Source organism: Ictalurus furcatus, chromosome 6 (assembly GCF_023375685.1).
Source record: "Ictalurus furcatus strain D&B chromosome 6, Billie_1.0, whole genome shotgun sequence".
Lineage (NCBI taxonomy): Eukaryota > Metazoa > Chordata > Actinopteri > Siluriformes > Ictaluridae > Ictalurus > Ictalurus furcatus.
In genome coordinates this window covers 5,892,961-5,906,093 of record NC_071260.1, presented here as the reverse complement: position 1 = coordinate 5,906,093, position 13,133 = coordinate 5,892,961, and the positions used below count along the sequence as shown (strand labels likewise).

The 13,133-nt window shown below is 42.4% G+C and overlaps 1 protein-coding gene across 1 annotated transcript in view; it reads left to right on the top strand.

Annotated features, from left to right (window-relative positions):
* LOC128608531 (F-box only protein 47-like) overlaps positions 1 to 12,910 on the top strand; it is a 29,744-nt gene extending 16,834 nt beyond the window's left edge. Inside the window, exons 8-11 of the mRNA XM_053626317.1 lie at positions 4,870 to 5,019; positions 5,122 to 5,264; positions 11,910 to 12,103; positions 12,397 to 12,910. Coding sequence (XP_053482292.1) covers positions 4,870 to 5,019; positions 5,122 to 5,264; positions 11,910 to 12,103; positions 12,397 to 12,469 — 560 coding nt within the window. The 3' untranslated portion in view covers positions 12,470 to 12,910. The remainder of the gene's footprint in view (positions 1 to 4,869; positions 5,020 to 5,121; positions 5,265 to 11,909; positions 12,104 to 12,396) is intronic.
* Positions 12,911 to 13,133: the final 223 nt, after the last annotated feature.

Here is a 13,133-nt window from a genome sequence, read left to right as displayed (position 1 = left end):
TTGAATCCAGCTGGGCTGATAAAGTGTGTGATTTGCTTCAGGGATATTAGGGAGCTGTTCTTTGAGTTCACCAAAGAAGACCAAGTGACACCAAGCTTTGAGAAATGCATGAGGAGTTTGTGTCTTGAATGGCCTGCTCTCCTGGCACATTGATGCCAGTCATGTTAATATGAGAGCATCTTGACATCTCTGATCAGCCTGCATTCATCTCAACAGAGAACCCAAAGGACATAACTTTGGACCTTGCTTGTCCCAGGAAGTTGAAACCCATGAAGCACCTTTGTTTTTTGTACAGACGTGACCTTGACCACATGTGCACCATGGCGTCTAGCCCCAGTGTGTGGGAGGAGTGACGGCGAACCACAGCGGGCAGTGTGTTGTCTCCTCGGAGGCAATCACATCCACTTCCAGAAAGAATTTCAGTGCTCGAAATATGGCTCGCATTTCTAGGCGATTTATATGCCCTCCAGATGAGGGCCGCTCCAGAGACCATGAGCTGGATGGCTGTCTAAGATTGTTCCCCAACCCGTGAGGGCGGCGTCTGTCATTACCATCTTGCAATAAGGAGGTGCCCCAAGAGTGTGAACTGAGGCTAGAAAACAGGGACAACTCCAAAGTTTCAGAGCACATAGGCATCGCCATATGACACCGATTACTCTCAAGGGTTTCATCCTCAGATGAAACCCATGACTTTTCAGCCACCACTGAGACGGTCTCAGGTGCAATAGGCCCAATGGCCCAACGTTGGCTGCTGCTGCCATAAGCCCCAACAGACTTTTGTAGAGACTGGAGGGCATGCCCAGACCCAGCTTTATCTTGCTCAATGTTGATAGGATTGACCCTATGCATGTTGGAGATATAAACGCCCTCATCAGAGTAGAATCCCATATAACCCATAGAAAAGTTGTCCTCTGCACTGGAGAAAGCATACTTTTCTTGGGGTTCAAACTGAGCCCCAAGCTCCTCATGTGGGTGAGAACAACATCTTGATTTTGAATTGCCAGCTCTCTGGATCACGCTAGAATTAACCAGTTGTCCAGGTAGTTTAGTACACGGATGCCCTGGAGTTGCAAGGGAGCCAGAGTGGCATCCTTAGAATTTTTGAAGGTGCGAGGGGATAAAGCTAGATGGAAGGGAAGAACCCAGTATTGGTACACGTTGCCTCTAAACCTTAGGAACATCCTGTGACTGGGCAATATTTCTACTGAATCTGTGGAACAATAAATTTGAGTGTCAACATCTTGAACCTGTATGTCCGAAGAGTACGGTTCAGAGGGCTCAGAGCCTAAATTGGCTGCATACTCCCATCTTTTTTGCGGCCCAGGAAATAACAGCTGTAAAAACCTCCATCCCTCAGAGAAAAGGGTACATGTTCTATGGCCCCTTTGTCCAAGAGGGATCATGTCCCCTGGTATGATCCTGGCGACTACCTCACATCTCCTGATACTTCCCTCCATGGCCCATTAGGAACGCTCCTTCTTTGCTTGCTTGGCATTTACAGTGAGGGAAAAAAGTATTTGATCCCCTGCTGATTTTGTACGTTTGCCCACTGACAAAGAAAAGATCAGTCTATAATTTTAATGGTAGATTTATTTGAACAGTGAGAGTCAGAATAACAACAAAAAAATCCAAAAAAACGCATGTCAAAAATGTTATAAATTGATTTGCATTTTAATGAGGGAAATATGTATTTGACCCCTCTGCAAAACATGACTTAGTACTTGGTGGCAAAACCCTTGTTGGCAATCACAGAGGTCAGACGTTTCTTGTAGTTGGCCACCAGGTTTGCACACATCTCAGGAGGGATTTTGTCCCACTCCTCTTTGCAGATCTTCTCCAAGTCATTAAGGTTTCGAGGCTGACGTTTGGCAACTCGAACCTTCAGCTCCCTCCACAGATTTTCTATGGGATTAAGGTCTGGAGACTGGTTAGGCCACTCCAGGACCTTAATGTGCTTCTTCTTGAGCCACTCCTTTGTTGCCTTGGCCGTGTGTTTTGGGTCATTGTCATGCTGGAATACCCATCCACGGCCCATTTTCAATGCACTGGCTGAGGGAAGGAGGTTCTCACCCAAGATTTGACCGTACATGGCCCCGTCCATCGTCCCTTTGATGCAGTGAAGTTGTCCTGTCCCCTTAGCAGAAAAACACCCCCAAAGCATAATGTTTCCACCTCCATGTTTGACGGTGGGGATGGTGTTCTTGGGGTCATAGGCAGCATTCCTCCTCCTCCAAACACGGCGAGTCGAGTTGATGCCAAAGAGCTCCATTTTGGTCTCATCTGACCACAACACTTTCACCCAGTTGTCCTCTGAATGATTCAGATGTTCACTGGCAAACTTCAGACGGGCATGTATATGTGCTTTCTTGAGCAGGGGGACCTTGCGGGCGCTGCAGGATTTCAGTCCTTCACGGCGTAGTGTGTTACCAATTGTTTTCTTGGTGACTATGGTCCCAGCTGCCTTGAGATCATTGACAAGATCCTCCCGTGTAGTTCTGGGCTGATTCCTCACTGTTCTCATGATCATTGCAACTCCACGAGGTGAGATCTTGCATGGAGCCCCAGGCCGAGGGAGATTGACAGTTCTTTTGTGTTTCTTCCATTTGCGAATAATCGCACCAACTGTTGTCACCTTCTCACCAAGCTGCTTGGCAATGGTCTTGTAGCCCATTCCAGACTTGTGTAGGTCTACAGTCTTGTCCCTGACATCCTTGGAGAGCTCTTTGGTCTTGGCCATGGTGGAGAGTTTGGAATCTGATTGATTGATTGCTTCTGTGGACAGGTGTCTTTTATACAGGTAACAAGCTGAGATTAGGAGCACTCCCTTTAAGAGTGTGCTCCTAATCTCAGCTCGTTACCTGTATAAAAGACACCTGGGAGCCAGAAATCTTTCTGATTGAGAGGGGGTCAAATACTTATTTCCCTCATTAAAATGCAAATCAATTTATAACATTTTTGGCATGCGTTTTTCTGGATTTTCTTGTTGTTATTCTGTCTCTCACTGTTCAAATAAACCTACCATTAAAATTATAGACTGATCATTTCTTTGTCAGTGGGCAAACGTACAAAATCAGCAGGGGATCAAATACTTCTTTCCCTCACTGTATGATGATTCTCAGATCAGGCCTACTAGCAGGCTGTGACTATGGCTGCCTGATCCCCCTGGCTCTCCATGGGGGAAGGCAGGCCATCACACTCGCCTTCTGTGCCTCTTTTGCATTAGTGCTAGCCCGGGCTCCACTTATGGACGCCTTGGCTAACTCGTCACGACAGGGAAGGAACTGGCTGAATGCTGCTGTTTTGTCTTGCAAAACCTGGTTTTATGGTTTTAACCGCACCGCCAAAAAGGCCACAGTTGAATTGGGGCGTCCAGCAGGGAGACCTTATCCTTATCCCCATCCCAGAAAGGTTGAGCCATAGGTGCCTCTCCACTGCAACCAAGCTACCCATTGAACGGCCTATATGATGGGCTGTTTGCTTGGTCGCCAGAAGAAACAAATCCATGGCATCCTCGGGCCCAGTTCCCTCCCCGCTGTCGAGCTCACTCAGCAGGTCTGATTGTTAGGCCTGCAACACTGCCAGTGTATGCAGTGACCCACAAGCGAGACCCGCTGTCCCATAGGCGTTGCCAACCAACGCCGAGGTGGCCTTACATGGCGTGGATCGCAAAGCCAGTCCCCAAAATTTCCTTCCATCGATGGAGAGAGATAGCTTGCAAGTGCCTCCTCCACTTTCGGCATAGTCAAATACCTGTGCTGTTCATTCCCCACAATGGCCGAATAATCCGACATAGCAGGGTTATAAACACAGCTAGTGTATGGTTTTCCACAGAAGTGCGATATTTCATCATGCACTTCTGGGAGAAAGGGGAGTATTCTGTGATGTGAGGGAGACTTATATTCATTTTGGAGATAGCGCTCATCCAGCCTGCTATGAGCCACTTCCTCTTCCCTGGGCCAATCTAGATTAAGTTTCTCTACAGCCCTAGTAATCACTTAAAGCAGCTCTTTATATGATTGAGAGCCGCTCTCCGTTTTTAGTGAAATGGTTCCCCCCTCTGGCAGAGAGGGTGGGTTGCCTTTCCATACCAGAAGGAGGATTCGCGACAGGAGCTCCAAAATCCGGAGGAGAATCGCATCTGGAAGGCAGGGCGAGAGATGGAGCAGCGCTCCTCTTCAGATCTTCCTCTAGGTCCATATCAGATCCCCAGGACCTGAACGGCTGGCCCAGATCCGTGAGGCTCCTTAACCCAACTCCCTTCGGCTGAGATAAGAGCAAGCCGTGAGCCGCTTGCAAGTGTTGACAGTGCGTGCAGTCAGCCCCATCAAGGGTCTCTGTGGCATGCTCCACTCCCAGACATTTCACACAGAAAGTGTGTCGCCTCCCCCCTGACCCCACCCCCACCCCTACCTCATAATGAAATGGGAGGCGTGGCACAACTCCTGAACTCTCTCTGAATCATACTTTTCTTTCTTTATTTTTTTAAAGGGACAGAAAAGTAAAGAGATTTTTTTTTTTTAAATAGACAGGAAATTAAGTCTTTTTTATATTTTTTTACACGACTGACATGCAGTCTTTCACTGAACATAATAAGGCTGATGACGCAGTTCACAGGTGCTGTTTTATAGTGATGCGAAACATGAAATTGCCACGTCACCTTACCACAGCAGGCCTATAAATAGGCGTGATTTCACACCTACTTCAGATACTGGTTACATGCGAGAGCGCTTCCCACAGCGTGAAGCTCACGCAACGTTGAGTTCCCTTTGAAAAGGAACAGTTGTACCAGTTTGACATTACATTTGCACACAAAATGTAATCTATAAAATGCAATCTGCATTTTTTAATCTTATTGCTTGTCTTCCTCAGGGAAGCTAGGCTGGCAGGATGTGCGGGATGGTGCACTTGTGCATGGTGCTCTGTGGGATTTGGCCAAGGCAATCATGCTCCTCTATGGAAACACAGATAACAAAAGCTGGAGCACTAACACAGTTCTTGCCATCATAAATGAGATCATGGGTATTAAATTATAATCATGGAGAGCAGAATTGTATTATCTATTCAGTTTTTAACATGTGTTTGCAGAAAAATCCATTTTTTTTGTTTATATGTATTTGTTAGTAATGCCACAGCCATGGCATATGGAGAACGTGGCACGTCTGCTCATCCTGTGTGGGAACAATATCTGCTACAGTGTGCTAGCTAGCAAGGCTATCAATGGAAGACTCTTTGAGATCTCCAGACTCCTGATTTTTCTTATTCTGGTAAGAAATACATCTGTTTTGTAAGAAATGTTTTAAAGCTGTGTAACACAAATTTAAGACATGGATTTTTGTCCTAACAACAATAACAGTATATTCAGTGATCATTAAAATATAGTTTTAGAAGGTAAACTTGTCCAGGCTTTTCTACTTGTCTGTGCGTGTTTTACATGTCATGTTGAGTGTCTCATACTAGTGGAGACTGGACTTTTTATTTAGTTATGAAGATATTAACTTTGGCAGATGGTTTTATCTAATGTGTCTTACAATGCCACTGAGCAAAAGAAGGTTATAGGTTATGCTCAAAAGGCCCAAAATGACATCTTGGTGGTACCAAGATTTGAACTGAGCCACCAGTGTCATGCAAACAATTTTGCCTAGGCAAAGTCTTTCTTAACACACAAATGGCCAGACGTTTTTGACCAAGATGGTGGTGTGTGCACAACACAAGGTTCAGTGTCTCACCAGATTTAGCAAATTAGTGTGTCTCTCCCTGACAAGTTCAGTCATACAGCCAACAAGCACTCACTGGACATAAAGTTTTGCTCCACAGATGTTGCTTTAGACACCAGTGTTGACTTTACTATCAACTACCACCAGAGACAGCCAGGACACCATGCTCGAGTAAGCCAGCCAGTCTGACAGGTAGTGCTAAGCACCGGTGTTGAGACCATAAACAAAGATGAAGTAAATGGGGTGGACTGCGGCTAGTCTACAACTAAACCCTCAATGACCAACATTCCTCATCAACATACGGTCTTTGGCAAACAAGATAGACAAACTATATCTTTGAATTACACAGAAAATGCTTATGGAATGCAACATTATGATTTTCATTGAAACGTGGCTCAGCAGTAACATGCCAAATAACACAATTAAACCAGAGGGACTTAACATCTTCAGGGCTGACAGAACAGTTGTGAACACCGGTAAAGGAAAAGCTGGGGGAGGTTGCATCTTTGTAAACAAGGCTTGGTATACAGACACTATTGTAACTGAGACCGTTTGTTCTGCATTATCTCTCCATGAGAGGAAACTACACCCTGGATATGTTTACCCCAACATTACTGAAGCCTACAGAGCCTTTCTCCTCCTCCACCTTGGGAAATCTGATCACCCATGTCTGCCTCTACTTCCCAAGTACACCCCCATCATCAAGCATGTGAAGCCCTCAGTGAAAACTGTAAAACTGTGGCTAGAGGGAGCAAAATCTTCACTACAGCACCAGTTTCAGCACACAGAATGGAACAAAATTTGCTTCTAAGGCCACCCTGGTCTCTCACATGGACATTGATATATGCACCTATATATAACTCTGTCCTGGACCACATCAACAGGTATGTTGACACAATCACTACCTGTAAGAGAATTAAAACATTGCCCAAACAGAAGCCATGGCTGAACAAGGAGATTCTCCTCCTACTGAGGGGCCCTCATGCCCTCAACCTGAGAAGGGGACTAATGAAATCCAAATTTGAACGTAAACTGCAGATGGAGGAAAACTCTGACTCTCTACTCATGTCGCAAGGCATTGAAACCCTCACAGATTGCAAACCAATCATCACTTCCCTGTCAATCACACATCGATGAGTGATTCCTCCACCCTTGAAGAGCTCACACCTTCTATGCTAGTTACAACCAGGGAAATACAGAACCTCCCATCAAAGCTGAGTTCCCACCCGTTGACCTGACACTGACACTCTTGCAGGGCTCTACAGTAACAATTTCTTTGAGGCTGATCCTTTCCCTGCCTGACCTTAACACTGGATACTGGATACTCAGTTTGCTTACTGCCCCAACAGATCAACAGAGGATGCCATCACCATGGCCTTCTCGAATAAGAGCAACTTCTACATTAGGATGCTATTTATCTCAACTTTTAACACAATCAACCCATCCAAGCTGATCTCCAAGCTCACTAACCTTGGCATCAACATTTCCCTCTGTAATCGCACCCTGGACTTCCTTACTAACAGACCACAGTCAGTTAGGCTTGACAGGCTCTACCCTTTAACTGAACAGCCATTCCATGGAGCTGTGTGCTTAACCCTCCCCTCTACTCTCTGTTCACCCACACTGTGTACCTGTTCATGGCTTCAACTCCATAATTAAGTTTGCAGATGACACTGTGGTGGTAGGCTTGATCAGCGATCCTTTAAAAAGGGTATATTACCCCTTAATGGTAAATTATTAAGATTACTTTTAGAATACATATTTAATAGCACAGTTGGAAGAATTATGTGTGTTAGGTATTTTTTGTCTTATTTCGTGCAGTGTTTTGGATTGGTAGCTTGCTGTATGTTATGTTAAGCCCCTCTAAATAGTGAGTTTTTTAATTACTTGTTTATTATTTGTAGATTTAAATAAAAAACAAACATGGATTGACAACACTAGACAATTCCATCACATTCACATACATTTGATATTGAGTATTGTATAATAAATTTAGACACCTTGGATTGGTTAACACTGCTTGTAGGAGGAATATGTTTTGATGTGTCCAGATGGATAGGGTGACCATAATTTGGTTTTCAAAAAAGAGGAGGTGGGTTAACAATGACTTCAAATTAATAAATCTTTATTACTTTACTTGCTATTGACGCATACATGCCAGTTCTGCAGTCAGTAGTTTTGAAAAGTAGAAAACATGAGTATTTTTAACCCATCATTAAATGCACAAAAATAATATATAGGCTATACTATGGTTATTTAATAGACCTTTTTCACACTTCCTTGCAGGGATGCTAATGATTAATTGACGATCCATTAATTGTCATTAATAATTTAATAGATAAAACTTATCAATGGTCAATTAAGCGAGGTCATCATTAGAGTGTGTAGTTTTGAGGCGCGTGCCAGCTCATGTGCAAAACATGCAGCAGACACACAATGAAAAATAAAGCAAGCAGCTGTAGTTACATTTGGGATCATTTTATGGTGATAACGTTAATTGCAAACATTGTGATTGTGTTTTAAAATACAATACAACACGAGCACCATGGTATACCATTTGAAAAAAGTGCATCCAGCAGTCTCCATGACAGGATATGAAACTACACAACCAACAATATTATTTAGAGTTAAAAAAAAAAAACGCTTTTCATCTGGGTGAGGAAGCTGGCGTTTTGAGTGGCATTTGCACACCCTGTCATGCCGTTGGCTATATGCCACTGCAGTAGATGCATCTTGCAGTAGTAAGGTTAGTGATTAAACAATTAATTGATCATTAATTTAAATGACAGTTGATCATGGAAATTTGTGTAAATTTACCTCCCTTCTTATGTGTTACAAATGATCAAGCTGGTTGGCTTTTCTGAGTTTGCAAAAACATTTCACTGGACAACAGATTCATTTTGAGAAGTCCCATGTTTTAGATTTTAGGACCAGTATTCTGTATTCATAATGCTCACAATGCAATGCCCTTACTCCACCATTGTGTCAAGAATAGCACTGAATCTGAGATTGAGGAGGAAAACTATGCTAACAAAATTTTCTAAAATATCTGTAGTCTGAATATACAAGGGCCCAACAGTGGCAGCTTGGCAGTGCTGGGGTTTGGACTCATAGCCTTCCGAGCAGTAGCCCAATGTCTTAACAACTGAGCCACCACTGTGAGCATCAGAACTGGATCATGGCACAATGGATGACGGTGGCTTTGTCTGATGAATCACATTTTCTTTTATGTGAACAGCCAGGTGCGTGTGCATTGCTTACCTGGGGAAGAGATGACACTAGGAAGCACTATGGAAAGAAGGCAAGCTGGCCGAGGCAGTGTAATGGTCTGGGCAATGTTCTGCTGGGACTCCTTGGGTCCTGGCATTCATGTGGATGTTACATTGACACATACACTGAGGTTACTTTGACACATCTACCACATGCTGCAGACCAAGTACACTCGTTCATGGAAATAGTATTCCCTAATGGCAGTGGCCTGTTCCAGCAGGATAATGCGCCCTGCTACACTGCAGTTGTTCAGGAATGGTTTGAGGAGCATGATAAAGTGTTCAAGGTGTTGACTTGGCCTCCAAATTCTCCAGATCTCAATCCGATTGAGCATCTGTGGGATGTGCTGGACAAACAAGTCTGATCCATGGTGGCCCCACCACGCAACTTACAGGACTTAAATGATCTGCTGATAACATCTTCATGCCAGATTCCACAGCACACCTTCAGAGGTCTTGTTGAGTCCATGCCTCAACAGGTCAGAACTGTTTTGGTGGCACAAGGGGGACCTACACAATATTAGGCAGGTGGCTTTAATGTTATGGCTGATTGGTGTAGGTGTTTCAAATGTACCCAGGGCTGAATATGGTTCCTTTTTTTTGGATTCTGAATACATAACACTTGTAGTCTGTTACAACTCAACCCTGATGATGCTGTATATACACTCATCACAAGTCATTTTTGACATCCTTTGACTCCCTCCTTTGACTCCCTCCTTTGACTCCTCCTTCTTTCACTTGACTTATCGGCTGGGTTTATTGAAATAGGGCCATTCACTCAAGTGAATGCAAGTTGCTTGACTGTTTTTAATTTTTCTAATTTATTTGAGTGATTACCTCTATCTATTGGTATTGCAAAATCACCAGTATTTTATTAATTTACTTTACTTGGTTTAACTATTATGGCCATCTTTGTGTCATAGCACACAACAAATTTTGGTTATACAGCTGTTTATGAAAACCGCAATATCTCGGCTCAGGATGGGCTTAGCTCCTTAGAACAGAAACTGATCTCTAGAGCACATTACAAGGTATGTATATAAACATTTTGCAAATTCTCGTTCCTTAGACTTAGAACTTTAGTCCAAATGTAATGCTCAAAATTTCCCACAGTTCCACTTTTAGGGTCAATTTATTGAAAGGTTCGAGTCTCAGTCTTAAATTTTTTAGAGGGTACATAGGCAGGTATAGTGTACATGCAGAACATTTCAGGTTTGAGACATTTTTTTTATGGGGCAAGAAAGTGCAATTCTTTAAAATTCCCCTCACTTTCGGGTTGAATATCTCTGGTGGGGCACCAGATACGAACCTGAAATTATCACAGAAATAAATTCTCTATGGTAGCATCCTGCTGTAAAAATTGTGAGTTTGAGGTTGGAGGTAAACTCTGCAGGACAGTGGACCATGAGGGCCAGATTTGAAGAACCAAACTGATCTATCATGTTTGTACAGGTGTACTGTATACTTGGTATGCGTGAGTAGATTGTATCCACACATTTGAAGTACAGTGTTCAGTTGGATGTTACAAATGAATGTCATAAACAGAGCTGTGGTGTTGTTTCTACAGTAGTCACTTACTGCTTTTATCACAGGAGAAAAAACTCCACACCAAATGTACCAACATGATAGACTGGCGGTTTTGCAATGCCAGTACATAGAGGTAATCACTCCAAAAAAAAATTTTTTGGAAAAATTTAAAACGGTCAAGCAACCAACTTTGGAATTGTTATTGGACCACTTGACCCAATAACACATTATACTAAGGTTTTTCTTCAATTCTGTTCCACAGGCCTAGCAGGAAAAACATATCACTCTGGATTTGGCTTTCCTACTTTTTTCAGCCAACTGTCTCCCATATGTTGTTAACAAATTATTTGCCACCTGGGTCTGTCTATTTTAACAGACCAAGTCTTTTCTTACATGGTGACTTCCTTTTTCCACTGCTGTCTTCAGAGAGTTTTAAAGACAGTTTTAAGAGCTTTTTCAGGTATCAGTGCATTATTACCCATTCAGCCAGCCTGCAGTCTCGCAAAAAATGCACTACAGGCAGCTGTCTAACTCATTTTTCTATTTAAAAATGGGGGTGTTTGCTATGACAGGCTCACGTGAGCACTGTTCCAGCTTCTCCAATGCCTCTTTCAACTCTTTTACTGCTCCTTCTGATACTGTTTAGCTATGGGAGAGCCCCACCTTTTACAAGTTACTCTCATGATGTCACATGTAAATCATACAGTGGATTTCCATCCATTCATCCATCCAATCATCTTCAGTTTCTGCTTTATCCTGATCAGGGTCTCTTTGGATCCAGAGCAAGTCCTGGCAACACTGGATCCAGAGCTGGTCGAATGCACTCTGAATGGGATGCCAGTCCATCACTGGGCATTATGCGCACACATTCACACACTTATTCACACCTCAGGGGCAAGTTAGCATAGCCAGTCTACCTACTTACATGTTTATGAGCAGTGGGAGGAAAACAGAGAAACTGGGGGAAACCCACCTACATGGCGAGAACATGCACCATCCAAGCCTAGGGACCATGAAACTATGAGGCAGAAATGCTACCCACAACTGAAAAGTGCTCTCAAAAGCCGTGAAATAACTTATTGAACGTGCTTTAATTCGTTACTTTTGGAGACATTATCAGATTAGTGAAATATATTGCTTCATATAGTTTTGATATGTGCACAACATTTAAACATTTTATCCACATAAAAAATGAGGGGAAAAATTAACACAGAAATGGAATGATCTTTCTTAAACCGTACCTGAAAAGTATATGAAAGTGTCTGTTTTAAGATTTGTTTTTGATTATTTAAAATGTATGTCAGTTTGTACGTTTAAATTCTGTTAAGAGTAAAAAGTACATTGTCTAGAAATCTCTGAATAAGTTTTTTAATAATACAGAACATTGTCACTGTACCAGGTGAGTGAGGAGGATGGTTACTGCATGAACTGGGTAGTTAAGATGATCCAGCAGGTGTGTCAGGTTTTCTCCGTGGCCTTGGAGAAGCGGTCCTTCATTGAGAGAATGGAGAATATGTTCTCCGAGGTCACCATGGAACTTGTTGAGCGTGTAATTGCAGGTGAGAACAGACCACAGGGCTTAAAATTCAGCTTGTCTCATGGAGAATTTAAACCAACTGTTGTTAATACTGAGCATAAGCATGACTGAGCATGTTAAAACAAATGCAAACCTTGATTTACTGTTGTTTTAATTCACAAATCAAGAACTTGGACACTTATAAAAGCCTTTTATCTTTTTATTCTTTCAGCTTTTGTAAGTCACATAATTCTATATTTAAGCACAATTTGTCAACTCCAACACACAGTTTCACTTTAATCTAAGAAATTATGTGAATTTTTAATCAAACAGGACATCGAAATGGAGAGCTGGGCAGTGCATTAAGAAGTCTGAACAGCCTCTTGATTGCAAATGCCCATTTCCACACAGAGATTGTCTGTATATTTCTCAAGAAAGAATGAGCTTACGACAAGACATCGAAAGAAATTCAGAGGTTAGAACAGACAGCCAATGAGAATTTAATGGCATGGATACACATAGTTCTTCACCATTCAGTCAGTTTGGTTGAATAGTCAGTCAGTACACCTTACATTTGTAACACTGTGTTATTAAACATAGTCCTGCTTGAGGCAGGACTTGGATATCCAGACAGAAATGAGTGTAACCACGAAGTCCTAAGGCACTGAACCAAGGCCTGAAATATGCGATGGTTTTGAAAGTTGTAACATCATTAATCTTGCCCAGCTTCAGTCCTCTTTTATGTATTCCTTCCAAGATGCACAATGAGTTGTTTACAGATTTTGAGTTGAATAATTGAAAACTGGAATATATCCTGTGGTTCAATTGTTTAAAAATAGGGTGAGAATTTTCTACATTTTGCTAAATGTTCTCTAGTTATAAAAGATGTTCTTCACTTGGTGCAGTGTAAAGCTTGTAAAGGAAAATAAAATAAATATGCATGTGCTTTTCCTGCTTAAGGTGATGCGCAGCTAAAAGTACATCGTTTGTACTTCTGGTTCTTTGTACATATTTATTAAGTATTGTTCAAATTGTCTACTGTGTAACCTTTTGAGCTTTTGTTAAAACAATTCACAAAAATACTCTGCTGTCATTCATGGATATCAA